This window comes from Papio anubis, chromosome 13, assembly GCF_008728515.1.
Source record: "Papio anubis isolate 15944 chromosome 13, Panubis1.0, whole genome shotgun sequence".
NCBI classification, from domain to species: Eukaryota; Metazoa; Chordata; class Mammalia; order Primates; family Cercopithecidae; genus Papio; species Papio anubis.
In genome coordinates, this window is record NC_044988.1 from 26,569,468 (window position 1) to 26,589,454 (window position 19,987).

At 38.5% G+C, this 19,987-nt stretch overlaps 1 protein-coding gene across 27 annotated transcripts in view; it reads left to right on the plus strand.

The window, feature by feature from the left end:
* The window catches only part of TRPM3 (transient receptor potential cation channel subfamily M member 3), a 929,658-nt gene that overhangs the window by 662,706 nt on the left and 246,965 nt on the right, over positions 1-19,987 (plus strand). For 13 of the 27 annotated variants that reach the window (XM_021927842.2, XM_021927844.2, XM_021927846.2 and 10 more), the window contains exon 7: positions 10,010-10,084. The exons of the other annotated variants lie outside the window; for them this stretch is intronic. In XM_021927842.2, the coding sequence (XP_021783534.1) occupies positions 10,010-10,084 (75 nt within the window). The remainder of the gene's footprint in view (positions 1-10,009; positions 10,085-19,987) is intronic. 27 annotated transcript variants of the gene reach the window in all.

Consider the following 19,987-nt stretch of genomic DNA (forward strand, 5'->3'; position numbering starts at 1 on the left):
TATTTATTACAGAGTAATTTAATAGTCACTGCAGCAATAAGAAATATATTCTAAACTGTAGTTGTCCCTCCTGTCTCAGTAAACAGAGAATAATAGAGAAAATTTCAGCTTTCTTTAAAAATCCAAGCTGTATCAGTATCTTCGAGTACTCATAAATGGCAGTAGGATTGTTGAGTACTCTACTTGTTGCAGGTGTAGGAACTTGAGCTGAATATGAATTGACCCAGACTATATCTTGAAATATTAGATTTGAGTCAACATCAGATTTTTTTTCTTGTAATTTACCATTTTATTCAAAAAGATTAGAAGAGGACAGAAATCTAGTTCTTTTCAGGCTCCATTTGATTGGGGTGTTATTCCTTTGTCTTTGAATTATATTTTAGGTTAGGCTAAATGGACACTTTATTTGGATTGCACATCTAATTAGATTGTGAACATCAACCTTGGGTATAGGAAATTTCATTACGAGGCTAGAATTTTCTGACTTTGTTATCTCCCTACTTGAAAGTGAAATCTATGTCATATGTAATCTAGTCTAAGGGATTATTTCCCCGTGGCAGACCTTATAGATATACCTATTTTGCAATATTAATTGATAGAGTGTCTGGGTAGGCTTAGATTTCCATAACCAGTGCTTTTGCTACTTTCAGAGTTTGCTTGGGGGAGAATTTGAAGCTCCGTTTTTTTCTTTACCGTAGAGTAATATCTGACGTTTGAGCGTGGCCTCATCTGATGAAGCCACCTAGAGTACCTTTCTCTAAAGCAGCAGATCAAAATGGGCTTAGCATTTCTAAGTAAACAAGGAGCAGAAAGGATTCATAAAATGTAATCAAATTTGGTATTTGAGGATATTGGTATTTAGAAATATCTGCAAAAATATGTTTTATTATAAAGTTCCTAAACCAACACATCCATTTATCTCTGATTATGTGCCGCCTCTAGGAGACATTTTAAAATGTGAGAGGTGGGATTTGGGGTTGTCACAATTTCTGGTGCTTATTAATGGCATGGGAGAGGGGCCAGGAATGTTAACATCCTACAATATGCAGGACAGTCTCACATGAAGAATTGCCTGGCCCAGACACCAACAGCATCTCTTAGGAAACACTACTCAGAGCATGTTACCCTGAGTTTTCTTTTTTCTAAATCTTTCCCATAACCCTCTCCTCACTTGGCAGGACCACACCCTTCTATAAAGTAGCCTATACAAGTATAAAGACATATGTAGAGGAAATGTTATTAGTGAATGGCAGTGAGATTCAAAATACATATTTAACAAATCCTGTGAAGCCTCTGGCGTCCTAAATCCACAGCAAGCTGGACATCAGCCCTGGTACCTCCTTCAAATCCTAACGTCACTTGCTATTGGGAAGTTCTTCCCCATATCTAATTTCACTTACACTGGATCTTAAACCTGTTATCTCCCAGATGAGGACAAAAGTCATTGTCTGTATTAGAGCTCTCGGCATATATGAAAACTAAATATACTTGAATTCACCTTCTTCCGTAATAGCTGTAGGAGGCTGTTTTTCATGGGAAGAGACACACCGACTTGCTTAACAGGCAGAACTAACTCATGAAGCAAATCAGATCAGAATTTCCAATTTGGCAGCACCCACTTTTAGCATCACTGCTTTATATGTTTCAGGCTAAGGAACTCCAGAAATGTGCTCAAAGCTGGGCACCTTCCTGTCAGAGTCCTTGACGCTCAGAGAAATCCTACAATCCACAGTTATTAGCTGACCTGGGGGAGAGGCAAGGGCCCAGAAATGTGGGTGCTTTACCTGTGGGTCCCTGGACAGCCTTTTAACTTGAGGGCATTGCCCAGGATACCATTTAATAAATCAAGGTTTTAGCAGAATAAAGAGTAACTAAATTGAATGCAAAGAGAACTCTAACATTTAATCTATAAGTTACTGAGAATTATTTTGGAAATAGGCCAGAGGACTAATATAAATCTTGAGTGAATGAATACATTCATGAATCATGCTTTTCAAAAATTCACATTCCATTTCTGGTATATGTCTTTCATTTCCCTGGACTATATAGTAAAAACCCTATATGTATTAGTTTTCTTTTGTTAAATTTTGAAGCCAATTTGTCGTGGGAATCTGACAGAGGTTATCTAACGAGCACCGCTGACGTCCTCAATAAATTTACCAATATCTCTGACGCCAACACTGACGTTAATGTTGTGCACAACAAATGTTCTAAGAGTTTAAGTGACTTGACCCATTCGCTTTATTATAAGAGATATAACAGTTCCAAAAAGATACCAAAAATATTTTAGTAATGGCAACATGATTGAAATAAACACGTAGTTTCCTGGGAAGCTCTTTTTAAAGATTATATATATGAATAAACAATATATAATAAATATGACATATTTATTTTTATTCTTATTATGATGATTAAATAAGTCTCGTTTCTTTGCATTTATAGTAAATAAACAGAGACCAAGACTGGGTGGTCTGCAGTAGCATGGGGAGACAGGAAGATGACAAAAGGGAGGTATGATGTATGAGTTTCTAATGAGAATTTCTTCTGGGGAGCTTTCCATTTTGGAGTAACTTGTGTATTCACATAGTAAGAGATTAGATTGGCAGGAGATCTTCAGGTCTCTTACCCAACACTGCCAACCTAGCATGACACTTTCCCCGCTGGGTCTCGATACAGTTCATAACCATATAGCCTTAGTTAGGACACAGGTTGTGCCTCAGTAACAATGACTCAAAATAATAGATGCTTCAATGAGACAGGAGTTTTTCCTATTCATGTGTTACTCTGAACATGAGTTCAGCTCTGATGTGGGTGCCTCACTCCTGTTAACTAAATCCCACCTCTCACATTTTAAAATGTCTCCTAGAGGCGGCACATAATCAGAGATAAATGGATGTGTTGGTTTAGGAACTTTATAATAAAACATATTTTTGCAGATATTTCTAAATACCAATATCATTTCATCTCCTTTGCTCTGGCACTCCTTGTTTGCATGGTCCACGGGAGCCTACCGTCACATCTACATTCTGCCCAGAAGCAATCAGGAAAAAAGAGCAGGGTGAGGGCCTACCCTTCCTTTCAAAGGCACAGTGAGGAAGTCACACACACCATTTTAGCTCACATCTTGTGTGTCAGTATTTTGTCACATGCTAACACCTTACTAAAAGGCGATTAGAAATATGTAGTCTTCATCCTGGACAAACACATAGCCAGCTAAAATCCTATCACTATGAAGGAAAGGAAGGCTAGATATTGAGAGACAGATGGTCATTAAGAGTTGGCTGGAGTTGGCACATGAGATAAGATGTATCCGCCACTCATAAATAAGATATGTCTGTGTATTCTAATGCGCTCATTGAAGAACCTCACTCAAAAATAGCTCCTGCAGCTGCAAGTCATAGCTTGCCCTTTTGCTCTTTACCTGTGAGCTTTTTAGTGATAAGTCTTGCACTAGCTCTGGAAATCAGATTGAGACAAACTGCCTGAAAAAATATAGATTATTTTAGACCATCCTGGTTTAGTTAACTTTTTAAGTTAACAAACCTAAACAGATCCCCCTAGCCTCAAAATAACAATCGCATATGCAGCACCATGCATAATGCATCTGCATTCCCTAATGGATCCTTCACCACATATTTTGTTACACATCATTTGGTAACATTTTAAGTTCCAAAATATTAAAAATAAACAGAAGTGTTTCTATGACACTGTACTCTTGATGTTAATGCTTGTAAGATAAACCCTGGAAGATAATTCCAATGTCATCTACATATGCCAGTAATCTTGGCAGCAGGCAGTAAAATGGAGGTTGGCCAGCCTCTCAAATCCATCCTGGAAATAAAATGGTTGTAACTGGGTCTTGGCCCTCTTGGGGGAAAAGAACAAGAGACTTGTCTTAGGGAATAAAAGCAGCCATCGTCTGACTCTGTTGAAACATTTTAGGAGACTCTGATGAGCAGATGAGTTTGTGAGGAATTTAAAGGATTCTTATACCAATTATCTAACTTGAAATTCTTATACTTTAGTAACACCTAAGTGATAACTAATGATTTGGCAAGATACAGACAGTCCTGAAGGGCTCTTGAAACCTTCAGAATGCCAGTAAATATATAATTGAATGTGTTTGCTGACAACAATTATAAAAAGATAATTACTAGCTAGAGTTCTCTTAATAAATAGTGAACTGGGTCACTTTGTTTTAGAGATCAAGATACACAGAATCCAACTCTAGTTAGTTTTTGTTTTTATAATTTTAGCTTGCATTATTCAATGAAACCTAAATGGTAGCTCTATAGACAGCTGAGATTTCCTTTCCATCTTGTTAAGTGAACAAAGCCTAGGAGTGTCTGTTGTCTTAGATTTAGTGAAACCACAAGCAAGCACTTTGAAAATAAACCTTGCCTTTTCTCTCGCTGTACTCTTGTAAAACAATTTCTTTTGTGTGTGTGTGTGTTTAATATTTATTAAATCCGTATTTGTGACACGCACTTTTTAAAATACTAGGGACACAACATTGAGGGAGAGCAAGAGAACAAGAGAGAAAATGAGAGAGAGAGAGATCTCCTATCAATATGGAGCTTACATTGTAGTGGAGATAAAAGATAAACTTTTCAATATATTATAGTACTAGAACTTAGCATTGCAAGCAGCAAAGAGAAAAAAAGCAACTTCTTTTCTGTAGCATAATAAGATAAAATAATTTAGTCTGCTTTTTAGTTTTTGTTTATTTTAATTTTTAATTAACAAGTAAAATGTGTGTGTGTGTATATATACATACATATATACGTATATATACATACATACATATATACGTATATATACATACACACACACCCCTATATCAAAACATCATGTAATAGTATAAACATATTAAGGTAACAGTATAACATGTATATAAGATTATAATAGTACTAGTATAACATAGTATACAGAGTAATAGTATAAACATATTAAGGTAACAGTATAACATGTATATAAGATTATAATAGTACTAATATAACATAGTATACAGAGTAATAGTATAAACATGATGATAAAACAATTTCTTGGCTCAGTTTCTGGCTTAACATCTCTTTCCTCCACCATTTCATAATATCAAACTCATATAGCTATTGTAACTTTTTCATTCACACAAGCTAAGTTTCAGTAGAAAAATAAACTAAATGTTAAAAAGAAACCCTATTGGAAAATACAGTGAACAAATGCAAAAGACAAGTGGCAATGCAAAGAAAATATTCACAACAATGATAAAGAGCTAATTTCCATAATATGCCGAGAATATCTACAAATCAAAAAGAAAAATATTAAAATCCTTATAGGAGAGTGGGCAAAATCTATCCACAGGAAGATCATAGGAAAGAAAATACAAGTGCTCAACCTCATTCATAATTGAATAAATGAAAATTAAAACTATTTTTAACCTATCAAATTGGGAAAAGCCAAAGATTAAAAATATTGAGTGTCATTATGTATATAGAGAAATATGTACTCACACATTTATTGTGAGTGCATAAATAGAGCAATCTTATTTGGAAGACAATTTGGCTACCCCTATTAAATATGAAATGTATGTACCCTTTAGCCCCATAATTTTACTTCTAGGAATTCATTTTACATATATTTACTACAATATTGTTTATAGTAATAAAATGGAAATAGCCTACAGATTCATCAGTAGGCAACTGAACAAATTATATGCCGACATATGGGGAAATACTCTGAAATTATTATGAAGAATGTAGTAGCTCTGTTGGGCTCATATAGAAGATATTCTAGAGTATGATTTTTCTTATGTTAAAAGTTGTACAGCAGTACAACTGTATGTTCAGCGTAATCACATTATGTTATCTTAAAATTGCATATATATACTTATAAAAATACCTGAAAGGACACAGGTGAACATTGATTAGTTACAGTTTCCAGGGAGTGAGACTTGAGGTAGGGGAAAAAAATACAGGGAGTGACACTTTTCACTTTTCACAAGCTATTTAAAAATAGCTTGATGATGTTTTTTACAATGAGAAAATACTGCTTTTATAACAAAAAAAGAAAAGAAAGGAAGGGAGGGGAAGGGAAAGAGGAAGGGAAGGAGGAAGGGAGAGAGGGAAGGGAAGAAAACCTTTGAAAGCAGTCTATTCACAGGGACTGGGCATTTCTCCCTCAAAGGTATGAATATCATTCTTGACCTATAGGTCAAGTGCCCCCACAGCTGTGTTTGACATACCTTCTTTTCCCTTGCTCACTTCTGGCAATCCTCTACTCCTTTTAAAACAAAAGGAAAGAGTCAAGTCAGGAAACGTAAGAGAGGCTGGTTAAGGACATTGGAGAGAACAATATTCTCAAATCACATATAAAGGATGTGTATAAAACTGATAAGACCAACGTAACAGATTTGATGCTTACATTTTATAATGGCTGAAATCAGAATCAAAATTACCTTCCCCCTTTAGGGTTGGCAAATGACTAAAAGCCTAGGTGTATTCCCAATTCTTAGCTATAACCAGATATCCTATTATATTGGAGATACTGAGAATGTCGTATGTTTACATCCACATCATGAGAACAATCTAGTAGAGCTAAAATTGTCCATCATGCTCTTTCATCATGTTCCTAGGCACCCCAAAGTCCAGCTCCCTTCCCCCAGTGTCCTACCACCCGTTATGGTGCGGCTTATTCACTGCTGGTTTCACGATCAATATTGTCTGTGTGCTCACCATGAAAAACGTACTTCTCTCTGTACTCCACCCCACTGTGCTTCTAAGACACCTCATGTGGAAGCTAAATACATGTCAAAGTTCTTCAGCCTTTTAAGATATGGCAAAAATAAGAACTCAAAATATCTGTCATTTAAAATAAATTGTGACTATTCTCTGTTATATTTTCTCTTGATAGTACTTTTTTTTTTTTTTTTTTTAGAGGAGTCTCGCTGTGTCGCCCAGGCTGGAGTGCAGTGGCGCCATCTCGGCTCACTGCAAGCTCCGCCTCCCGGGTTCATGCCATTCTCCTGCCTCAGCCTCCTGAGTAGCTGGGACCACAGGCGCACACCACCACGCCCGGCTAATTTTTTGTATTTTTAGTAGAGACGGGGTTTCACCATATTAGCCAGGATGGTCTCGATCTCCTGACCTCGTGATCCACCCGTCTCGGCCTCCCAAAATGTTGGGATTACAGGCGTGAGCCACCACGCCCGGCCGACAGTACTTTTTATTAAGCCCTTTCTCTACTGTATTTGCTTGTGCATCTGTAATGCTCAGGGCACTGTAGGGGTAGCAAGATAAATAAGGTATAGCTGTATACTTGAAGAGCTTAGTCTTACAAATAAGTTAATAGTAACTAGTGTTGATTGAGTGCTATTCTAAACAATGTACAAAAAATAACTGATTTAGTCCTTATGACAACCCTTAAGGGGATACCTTTATTACTCCCATTTACCAGTGAGAAAATGAAGCACAAAGAGGCAGAAGGTCAGACCACTAGTAAATAGCAGACTCAAGAAGTATGCATTCAGCCCATGCCTCAGCCACTGTGCTTTACAGCCTCTCTGTATGCAAAGAGCTGCGTTATAAAGCAGCAAGTGGTTTTTTTTTTCTAATTTTTATTTTAGATTCAGGAGGTGCATGTACAAGTGTGTTACAAGGGTATATTGCATGATGCTGAGGTTTGGTCTTCTATTGATCCCATCACCCCAGATAATGAACACAGTGCTCCATAGGAAGATTTTCAGCCCTTGCCTCCTTTTGGAGTCCCTAGTGTCTATTATTTCTGTCTTTATGTTTGTGTGCACCCAAGATTTAGCTCCCACTTATAAGTGAGAACTTGTGATATTTGGTTTTCCGTTTTTATGTTAATTTGCTTAAGATAATGACTCCAACTTCAACTATATCTGTGTTGCTACAAAGGACATGATGATTTTATTCTTTTTTATGGCTGCGTAGTATTCCATGGTGTATATGTATCACATTTTCTTTATCCAGTCCACCACTCATGAGCACCTGGGTTGATTCCATGTATTTGCTATTGTGAATAGGGCAAAGCAGTAGATGCTAAGTGCCCTTTAGTAACACAAAGTGCTACAGGAATTCAGACAATGAGCATCACTTAGCTCATTGCTTTCATCTTGCAGATAGGAAACCCACTTGTAAAAAATCACAGTCACATGTTCTGACTAAATTCATTATGTGAATTACCTTGGTAGAGCTTTTATCTGAACCTGAACTCTACACTCCTAGTCTGTTCTTCTTTGCCCAGCCTTGTGTCACTACCTTAGTTTTACTTTTTATTCCTAATTTTCCCCCTTAAGACCATTTTTTTTTCTATTGTGTCCTGAAGGGTAATTAAGAAAATATTGAGACAATTTGGGACATAACACATACCTGCTATCCAGAGATTTCCATCTTTAACCATATTACCACTAATCTCACCCTGCTTGACCTTCACTAGTGTGTTACTTAATTTTTTGTTCATTAGGGTTTGATAATTGGGAAAAATAAGCTGAAAATACCAGCATGCTATTCACTCTGCAGGAAAGACATAGCTAAGCCAATGCTGTGCTTGGTTCCATAAACAAGTGCTTATGCTAAATTTCCTGGAGGGTTTGTGGTGTTGTCTACTTGAAGCTTTGCTGATAGTATTAAGCCAGCAGTCTAATTGCCATACACAGTGGTAGAATGGCCTGGGGAGTATGTGCTTAAAAGCCGAATTTATGTACTCAGAAACACACTAATTAGGAACTTTCTAGAAAATGTACAGTAGTTGCTCTTGGTTGGCCTTTTTACAAACTATTGAGAATCCAGAGGAACCAACCCTTAGAGTCTGTGCTTCAAGGGATATTGCTTTGCGTTTTCCCCAGTGAGTACATTCTTATGAGAAGGCCACTTTGCCAGGGTATGGGCGCTGACATATAACCAAGTGATGTTGATGTTTCATGAAAAGTGGGTGAGTTCCTACATGCCTCTCACCAGCCAGCTACCAGCTGCCAAACTCCTACCTCCCAATATTTGCCACAAGTGAAGTTGCTCTTGAAGTCTAGCTTGATCCTAGGAAGCTAGGGTCTAGAGACCTAACTTGAGGATTTGAGGTCTTCCCTTAATGCTGTTTCTAAGGAAGGAACAAAATGAAGGCAGAGCAGAGCTGTTCAAACTCATGGGGTCCTCTGAGGGCATCTGACCAAAGGCTAGCTTGCTTAGCAACTCCAGAAATATGATATTACCATTAAATTTATCTCCCAGTTTGGGAAAGAATAACCAAATTGGTAGGAAACCTGCCAATTATACTGAAATGGTTTTGATGACTTTTTTGGAAGATATGTAGATATCGTCATAGATGTAGATATAATTTATATCTATACCTTCACCAGAGAGAGAAAGAAGAATCAGTCCAATAGATACTATTATGCATGTTGAGTAACATGTTAGCTTTGCTTCAATTCCTCTTTTAAAAAGAAAGGAAAAGAAAAGAAACTGGGTAGATTAGCCTCTAAATGGATAGTTCTTTTAAGTCAAAAGTAGGTAAACACTTCAAACTGGAACACTTATTTCTCCAGAAATCAGGAAAATGTTATTAAAATCAGGGAAGGAAAGAATTCAATTCCTATCCTCTCCTGGAAAACACAGAATTGGAAGATTCATAATTATCATTATAATTAATGTAACAACAACTAAGATTTCTTGAGGTTTTACTAAGTTCTAAGCATCAGTACAAGCACTTAACAGATGTTAACTCATTTGACCCTTTCCCCACCACAGCAGCTATCTAGGTTGGAAAAGAATAAAGAATGATACTTCCTCCAGCAAAGGGCTATGGTTTTTAAGGACCTGTCCAGTTGAAGGAGTGATGAGACAAGATATAACTGGTGCAGAAGGGCTGGGTGATGCTCTACATAGGTTTCACTGTGCGACTTGAGTTGCCATCACATATATAAATTTATATAAATTGGGTAATCCATCTGCTTTAATAAAATGTGTATGCAACCATAGGGTGTAGAAATTTCAAAGATTTTATTTTTTGACAGGATGCCTGCCGTTTTTCTCTCTTGACTCCCGCTTGTTTTATTCATTTTGGGGTAGTTGCCAATTAGACTCAGTTGGTAAGTATAATTAACGGAAAATGTGAATTTCTTCTTAAACTCCAAGAAATTAACTACAGAGGTCTTCATTTCCTTTATAATTTCCTAACAATATCACTCCCTACGACTGTTGTTTTATCTCTATCTCTTCTGACATTCAACCACATCAGAAATTAGTTACTCCCTATTATTTATCATCCTAAAGATACCATATAGGACAGCTTGGCAGCACTACTAGGAGGGAATAAGCATTTATTTAGGTTCCAAGTACTATGCTAGGCATTTTCATATATACTATCTCTTTTAATACTCACAAAAACCCTTCAAGATAGGGATTATTATCTTCCTTTTATACAGTTGAATAAATGGCACCTCCAAGAGGTTAAGCCCTTGCCTTAAATCCGATTAGTGGGACAGCTGGGTGCAAACCTAGGCTGACATAATTCCAAAACACTTTCTCCTTTCATCCTATGCATGGAAGCATTATCTCATTAAAAAGAAAGGCTCCCCTAAAGTTTTGTTACCTTGGAGAGTTTGAGGGTCATTATTTCATTCAGCAACTGTTCTGAGCACCAACTCTGTGCCAAATACAGGTTGAGCATTGATTCAGTTGGAATGGGTCATCAAGCAAAACTTTGGGAAGAAGATGGTGGTTAGTTGCAAGATGGTGGAGAAACAACATTAGGAAGAAATACACAAGGTGATGGAGAGGAGTGTGGGGATGGAGGCAAGCAGAGGACCTCCTGATTATGTACCCATAGGACAGGGTGATGGAGAGGAGTGTGGGGATGGAGGCAAGCAGAGGACCTCCTGATCGTGTACCCATAGGACAGGGTGATGGAGAGGAGGGTGGGGGTGGAGGCAAGCAGAGGACCTCCTGATCGTGTACCCATGGCTACAGTCTTTCTTCATGTGACTCGTGGACTTCCCTTTGTCATCCTATGCCTGAGAATATATGAAGGAGGCTGGGAAGGCAAAGGGACGTTCAATTGTCATCACTGGCATCTTTTTTGATCATTGCACCATCATCAAATGCATTGGGATAACCATGACATGAAAATTTCCATCATTGGGCCCATAACTGTCCCATGAGAGAGATTAGAAACACTGGATGTTAAAGGTCATAGTAGAACTTCATCCAGGGAGTTCTTGAATTAGGAAGGAGTGAAATATACTCTCAAAGACTAATAGTTCTGGGTCCAAACCATGTAACTTGAAAAGGAAGTGAAGATTCCCCTGGACAGGTTACATATACTGTCATGCATCACTTAACGATGGGGATACTGTATCCTCAGAAATGAATCATTAGGTGATTTTGTCACAAACATCATAGAGTGTACTTATACAAACCTAGATGGTATAACCTACTACACACCTAGGCTATATGGTATAGCCTATTGCTTGTGGGTTACAAACCTGTATAGCATGTTACTATGTGGTAGTGAATACTGTAGGCAATTGTAACACAATGGTAAGTATTTGTGTATCTAAACATAGAAAACACACAGTAAAAACATTATATAAAAGATACAAATAGTACACCTTAATAGGACACTTACCATGAATGGTGCTTGCAAGACTGAAAGTTGCTCTGGGTGAGTCACTGAGTGAGTGCTAGAATATTTTTGTACACTACTGTAAACTTTATAAACACTATATAATTAGGCTATACTACATTTATTTTTTAAATTTTTTTCAGAACTAAATTAACCTTAGCTGACTGTAACTTTTTACTTTGTAAACTTTTTAATTTTTTTAAACTTTTTGGCTATTTTGCAATAACACTTAGCTTAAAACATAAGCACATTATACAGTTATACACAAATATTTTCTTCATTTGCTGATCCTATGAGCTTTCCTCTGTTCTTAAAATTTTTTACCTTTTTATTTTTTTAAATTTTTTTCTTAGAAATGAAAACACAAACACACTCATTAAACTAGGCCTGCACAGTGTCAGGATCATCCAGATGTCACTAGGTGATAGGATTTTTTCAGCTCTATTATTACCTTATGGGACCACCATTGTATCTGTGGTCTGTCATTGACCAAAGTGTCATCATGCAACACCTGACTGTATATCAAGAACATCTTATTTCCTTCTGTGGGTGCTATAATCTGTTCAGCCCAATCACACAAACTTTCTACTGCCTCAGTCAAGGGAAAGGCCTTCCAAAACACAAATGCCAAATTGATGATTAGTTCACTTTAGACTGTAATGACGTCATTTTTCAGGTGCTCTCAAGTAAACATGTTTAAAGCTTTCCCTGCCTTTTAGAGGGTCTTCCCTCTAAGGAATAATTTGTGTGGAGAAAACAACACAATCTATATCCCTGCTTCTTCATTTTATGAAATGACTTGATACAGTTGGCTGTGTCACTGAAATATTTGTCATGCTTGTTAAAGAAAAGTTACTTTGTCAATAAAGATAATAATGAAGCCAAAAAAATAACTTTGAGGGAACAGAACAAATTTGAGTGAAACTGGTTTCTTGGTATTGGCTTGTCATGTTTATCTCACCCATTTTCCTATTCAAGCTAAAGACCTCCCTTTCTTCAGCAAAGAGACTTTTCTACATTGGAATTAGTTGTTCAGGGACTGGGATAGTTCTTGTAAACAAGTAGGTCTGAACAGGAGAGCTGTCCACCATTCTAAGACTTCTTAGACACTTTTACATTCAGGGAAGAATTTTGAGCTCTCTTTTCAGATTAGAAAGAGTTGGGTCGCAAATGTTTTCCTGGCATTGGTCTCAAAGTCAGCAAAGTTTACTGTTGGTGGTTAGATACAATAGGTTCCTAGCATAACATAGAAACCTGTTATCTTGATGGAACCCAATATCTTCCTTATTTCATTGCTAACTACCTTTCATGTTTTTCATCTGATTTTATATCTTCTTCTCCTAACATAACACCATGTAGATCTTATGTCCCACCCATTTCAAGCTACTTGCAGTTTCCCTTAAATGATATACCCTACTGGATGTGGTTTTGTCTCTTTCTGACATTTGCTAAAGTTTCATTCTCTTCTCACTCTAACTTCCTGGCCAAAACCTACATTTCTTCTAAGTCTCAGATTAAAAATCATCTCTTCTCTGTAATCTTATCAGAACTCCCATCCCTCCAACTCATCCGTTGGTATCCTCCTGGGCCCACATTCACCTCATCCTCCGTGCTCTTGCTGCACTCTATATCAGCCTCTCCCACATACAGCTCCTTTTGGTAGAATGGAGCCTTCATAGTCTCCCATCTACCTTCACAGTCTCCCATCTTCTGTAGATTGTGAGATCCTATAGAGCACAGCCTGCGTCTTATTCATTGTTGTCATTCTGAAAACCTTGCATAGTGCCTAGCCTATGCAAGTAGGTGCTCAATAAATTGTTATAAGCATCACTATTTGATTTCCCTGGCTTTATTTTTAGCTCTGATTTCCAACCTGACGCAAAGATGTAATAGAAGGGATTAGATACTAAAAAGCTATAAGAAAAAAAAAAAGGACAAATCATAAAACACTAATGACATAGGAAGACTCAGGATAAATAAATAGCAACATGTACAGGCAAAGACCATCATGCATACTTCCAATTCATGGGCATAAAAGCATTTAGTCTGAGAAAGTTGACTGTTGAATCATGATTGTTAAATCATTTTTATCTTATGAATTTAGAGAATCTAATGATATATATTTTACAGCAGTCAGTGTACCATGGCCTCAGTATTTCCATTTCTATGGAAAAAGAAATAACTATTGACTTTCCTCCATTTATTCAAAATGATAATTGCCCATGGTTGCTTTTTCAGTCCAGATTAGGATCATTCCATTCAGTAGAAAAGGATGCTAATTTTAGAAAGTTAGACACACATAAAATTAATGGGAAAACTTATGCTGACCAAGCACTTTTCTGCCATGATCAACAGTTTTATAGCGAGATATATTTAGGGAAGATAAGGTGTTTCATTCCCTGGGGATCTTAAAGAAAAGCAAGCTGAGATTTTAATTTGCTTGAGATAATCATCTTAAAATCAGGGACTTTATCATAGGACCCTTCAAAGTCTCTTCTTAGGACTTATAATTATTTGTCTGTCTCTTCCAAGTATTATTTAGATCATGTCAAGTCATTGAAACTAATAGATGTAAAACTGAGGAATCATTCATATAGGCTTGGGAAATGATTGTAAATAGTGCTCCCAGATGTCACTAATAAAGTTGTCATAGTTGTCATAGCTGTTAACAGAATAGAAACTTTTTTTTAATTTTTATTTATTTATTTATTTTTGCGACAGAGTCTCACTCTGTCGCCCAGGCTGGAGTGCAGTGGCACGATCTCAGCTCACTGCAACCTCCACCTCCCGGGTTCAAGCGAATCTTCTGCCTCAGCCTCCCGAGTAGCTGGGACTACAAGCGTGCACCACCACGCCCAGCTAATTTTTGTATTTGTAGTAGAGACAGGGTTTCACCATGTTGACCAGGCTGGTCTCAAACTCCTTACCTTGTGATCCACCTGCCTCGGCCTCCCAAAGTGCTGGGATTACAGGCGTGAGCCACCGTCACCGGCCAAAAACTTTTTAACCTTGAACCCTCAGCTCAAGATCATGAACCCCTGAGGCAAAGGAGGAAAGTAGAGATTTTATGCCCTAAAATGGCCAAATAAGGAAACAGTTGATTTTTTTTTTTTTTCTTTTTTGGCACCCGTAGCTGAAACAAACAGCTCTTCTCCTCATGAACAGGCTGTTCTCGTTCTGTGTTGGAGGCCAGGTTTCAAAGCTGTGTAATGAGTTTCACGTGCTGCAGCCCAGCAGGCAAACATTCAAGTCCTAAACCGCAGGCAGAGGAAGCAAGAACTCTCATTGGCTAAGGAGCCTTGGCATCTCTGGGTTCACATGGGGTACTGGGCAATTCCTGCTGGAACGAGGCAGGGTGAACAAACAGGTGTGCCTGTGCTAAAACAGGGAGGAAAAGATTGAAGAGTCAGCTTTTCTGGTCATCAAACAAATCTGAGCTGAGCCCTTCCTCATTAGCAGCATTTCTTCCACCCAGAGGGAGAACAGAGGAAGTGCACACTGACTCTGGTGCATGATAGAATTTATAATAAAATCCTGCGGGAGGCTGAGAAACGAGCTGCAATTAAACATGGCGGCCCGCATGAAGAGTTTGGGGAGAAGTAGAAAGTTCACTTTATCTTTGTATTTCCATTCTTAGATTCTATTTTTGCACATGTAAAGCAGGATTTGTTTTGTTTTATTTTTTTCATTATTCAAGTAATAAGAACTCTTATAGGGTGTATGAATTATTGTTCATAAACTTAGGTATGTAGGAAATGTCACTTGTAAACATTTTCTTTTATTCAAATAAACCCAATTCCAAGACCCTTTCCACCTGGTTTTTGGTAAAGTCAATCTTAACCTTTTTTAGGTCTCTCGGTCTGTCTCTGTCTCTCTCTCTCTCTCTCTCTCTATCTCTCTCTCTCTCCCCACCGCCCCACACCACTGCCCCCATCTCTCCCTCACCCCACCTTTCTCCTTCCTCTGCCTCTCTCCTCTCTCTCTTTCATGATCATGCTCCTTCTCTCGTGCTTACGGAGTACTTGGAATGTTAAGAAAGAGCCTTTTAACTTTTGTCAGCCGAAGTAACCACTGATAAATTAATTGTCTATGCTTGCTTGATCTCTGCAAAGTGGGTGACTCTGGTACTCCCATGCCAAAGTAAAGCCAGTGGGACCCTGGCTGCAGCTGCCATCACTGGCCAGAGGGGTTTAGCATGCCACAGTGGACTTCACAGCAGTCCCCCTAAGACAAGTTGCCTGCGTAATTCCTGCCTTTACGGAGCTTGCATTTGCAGGGGAGGAGATAGAAAATAAGCAAAATATATAGTGTATTGAATAGTGATAAGGGCCAAGGAGAGATAGAAAGCAGAGAAGGGAGTGCAGAGTAGGAGCGGAAATTTCAAATAGAGTCATGGGGAGGACAAGGGGAGAAGGGAAGGGAAGGGGAGGAAAAGCAACCAAGAACTGAGTTTGGGGACAGTCTTACTGTCAGACGTCAGGTAGGCAAGGAGGAACTAGCAAAAAAGAGGAAGAAGGAGCAGCTAGTGAGGTAAGAGAGAAACTGGGAGAGAGCACTGAAGGGGAGAAAATGGAATTTTCTCTAACCCTTATAAGTTTGTAGCTGAGACAAACCTCTGTAACAAAATAATGAGAGAAAAAGAGAAAAACAAACTATTAACACATGCAGTTCACATCACGCAGGGGATGTGTTCAAAAGCAGTGGTTTAGAAGTCTACTTACATAGTATATCCAACAAAGAACAATAGTTTTTTGGGTGTTTGTTTGTTTGTTTGAGATGGAGTCTTTCTCTGTTGCCCAGTGGTGCGATATCGGCTCAGTGGAACTCCTGCCTCCTGAGTTCAAGGGATTCTCCTGCCTTAGCCTCCTAAATAGCTGGGGTTACAGGTGCCTGCCACCATGTCCAGTTAATTTTTTTTTTTTTTTTTTTTTTTTGTAGAACTAGGGTTTTGCCATGTTGGCCAGGCTGATCTCGAACTAGTGGCCTCGAGTGATCTGCCCGCTTCAGCCTCCCAAAGTGTTGAGATTACAGGCGTGAGGCACCGCGCCTGACCAGAACAGTACATTTTGGGAAAGTGACAAGGCAAAGAGGAAGGCAGTCCTAGGCTCCTAGAAGTGGGAAAATGTGGGAAGGTAAATTGATAGGGAGTAAAATGTCCTCACTCTAGCTCCTCTCTGAGGTGATAAAGGTCTGTTCAAAGAGAACTTCTATCTTGTTTTCAGGTGGGAGAGGTGGGAGTGAGGAGGGTAGAAAGACCTTTTGTCTTCGTAATTCTGCTTTTAGGTAAACAGAGGCAAGGCAGAATCTCTCCAGGAATTGTTGTGGCTTGCTATAGGTAAGAAAGGGGAGCTCAGGCAGCCCTTTCTACCATTTTAAAAAATTGTATCATAAAAATATTTATGTCAAAGAGGCATATTTTAGAATGGAATATTCTGGTTTCCTTCAACACTGTCTGGAAGCCAAAGTGAAGAGTGTGTTTCCAAGAGGAAGGAATGAAATGGCCAACTGTGTCAAATGCTACTGACAGGCCAAGCAGGAAGAGACCTGGGGACTGACTGTTAGGGATGCTGCGAGTCCCTTCTTCCCTCTCGTCCAAGGCTCAGATCATTTCTTCCACATCTCATCTGCTCCCACTTCTCCCCCATCAAAGACACTTGCCCTCCTCTTCTTCCCCTTCAGAAAATTGGTAGACTTAGGACTTTTTTTTCCCCCCCACAAAAGTTCTCCAGGCAAGTTCTATTTTCTAGCAGCTCTGGCCAGCAACACAAACCTCTCCTGAGAATAGACACCCCAGTGGTCTCTTTTGAAATGAGAAGAAGGAAAAACAAATGGAAAACACAATCTGAATTAATTAACAACTCAATAAATTAGCCTGCTACACAGAAAAGATATTCTTTACTTTTAGGCAAAGCACCAAATAGTAAAGGTACTAAATATATAGCTAGGCAATTTTTACTAGTGCAGTGAAACCCCTGTTAAAATAGGGTAAAATCGTAGCATGTTTGTTTTCAAATAGTCCCAAACAGCTAGTTTTAGGGACTGAATTGCAAGAACAGGGCATGTGTCCCACTCTTTGCCTCTATAATAAGAGTGCTTATTGTATCAATCCTGTACAACCAAAATAGGCATCAAAGATTGGCTTATACAGCCAGATTTCCAACTTGGTTAGTTTCTCATTGATCACAGGCACACTCAGGCTTAACAGACTAATATATGTTTCCTTATGTAATTTATCACGTTACACCCAGAGGTGAACAAGCTACAACTAGTGGGCCAAATCCAGCCTGCCATCATCTGTTTTTGTAAGTAAAGCTTTACTGCAACATAGTCACTATAACCACAGAGTTGAGTAGTTACAACAGAGTCCATCTGGCCTGAAAGCTGAAAATATTTGCTATTTGACCCTTTATAGAAAAAAATTTGCTGATGCCTGGTTTAGACTTTAAAATAGACTTCTGGAAAAAACATTGTTCGTGGTTATTTCAATCTCATTCCATGGACTTTTGCATTAATTTGCTCCAGGAAGCACACGTTAAATTTCACTTCTTTTCACAGGCAAAAATCTCCTTTCCCTGCTGCTTTACACTGGGGCACTGGTTCTCAAAGTGTGGGTCCTGGGACCATCAACAATAGCATCAGTTGGAAACTTCCTTGAAATGCACATTCTCAGGTCTTATTCTAGACCTGCTGATCAGAAGCCCTGGAGGTGGGGTCCGGCCGTGTGGGTGTTTTAATCGCTCCTCCTTCAGGGAATTCTGATGCACACTAAAATTGAGAGACATTCGAAGTGGAGATTTCTACACACCCCTTTATTGGGATAATTTTCAATGAATCAATTAGTTTTTGCACATTAGAATCAGGGTTTTAAGAGAAGTCCTTAAAGTGCCAGTCTCTTATTTATAACATTAAGATAGTCTACTTTCTACAATAATGGTATTAGCCCTTATTGTTGCAATCAAATAGATCCTTTGGTGGCAGCAGTAGAAAGAAGCAAGTAACTGTTTCACAGACAGGACAAAGTAGGATATGGGGTTAAATACTCCAGTGATTAAGAACCCAAAGCACCCATTGCATGTCTCTAGGCCATGACTGTCTCCTGATTTCTCATCATCTCATTTCTGGATGGGGCATTCATTTGTAAGAGAGAAAAGTAGAAGGGATTTATTTGCAGCACCATCAAGGATATGCGAGAACATGAAAAAAAAAAATTCAATTTATATTTTCCCCTTATAAGATTTATGCAGGTGCTGCTATATTGCGGCTGTTTTCCTTTGCTTAATGATCTAATCCTTCCCTGGAGCTTCATTTCCATGTAGCTAAAGAAAGAAATAGCTCTGATAATGAACAGCTGTGATTTAGAGCGAGAAACTTGATCCCAGGAAACAGGGAGGGGCAACAGTGAGCCTTGGCCCTTTTAAGCCAGAAAGAGAAGGAACAATGAACAAACGCGGGTCCCTTTTTAAATATTTGAGATTTGTATCTATATTTAAAAGCTACCAGAAACCAGTTTGAGACCCTAAGGTATGAGCAAGGTAGAGTGACTGTATACACCGGTTTGTTCAGGATTAAATAACTCTAGTTTATACCTTTCATCCCTGAGTAATTATTAATAATGACCCCTTTACTTGCAAGTATGTCCTGATTGTATGACAAATTCGATGGTCACCTCAGTGAGAGACAACTCAGTAGAGCATCAAGAATTCAGACTGTAGGTTTCCTAACAGGACTTTGCTTGAAACCCATTTCTGACACTTACTAGTTGTGTGAATTTTGCAATTTACCCTTTATGCCTCAGTTTCCTTAACTGTAAAATGGAAATGACAATACAGTCGACCCTTGAACAATGCTGCCCTTAGAGGGTTCGTCAAAAATTCGTGCATAACTTTCGACTTCTCAAAAAAAAAATACTATTAATAGCCCACTGTTGATCAGAAGTCTTATCTATAACATAAACCGCCAATTAACACATATTTTGTACATTACATACTGTATTCTTACAATAAAGTAAGCTAAAGAAAATCATATTAAGAAAATCATAAGGAAGAGGAAAAGAAAATACATTACTCTTCACAAAGTAGAAGTGGGCATCATGAAGGTCTTCATCCTCATCATCTTCATGTTGAGTAAGCTGAGAAGAAAGAAGAAGAGGAGGGGTTGGTCTTGCTGTCTCAAGAAGTGGCAGAGGTAGCAGAAAATCTACATGTAAGTGACCCCATGCAGTTCAAACCCATGTTGTTCAAGGGCCAACTATATCTCTATCAGAAGGTTGTGGAGCAGATTAAGATATGCAGCCCACCTGGCTGAGTGCCTGACACCCCGCCAGTGCTCAGCAATGGCTACTTCTCCTAAGGGGAGAGAATAACATTAA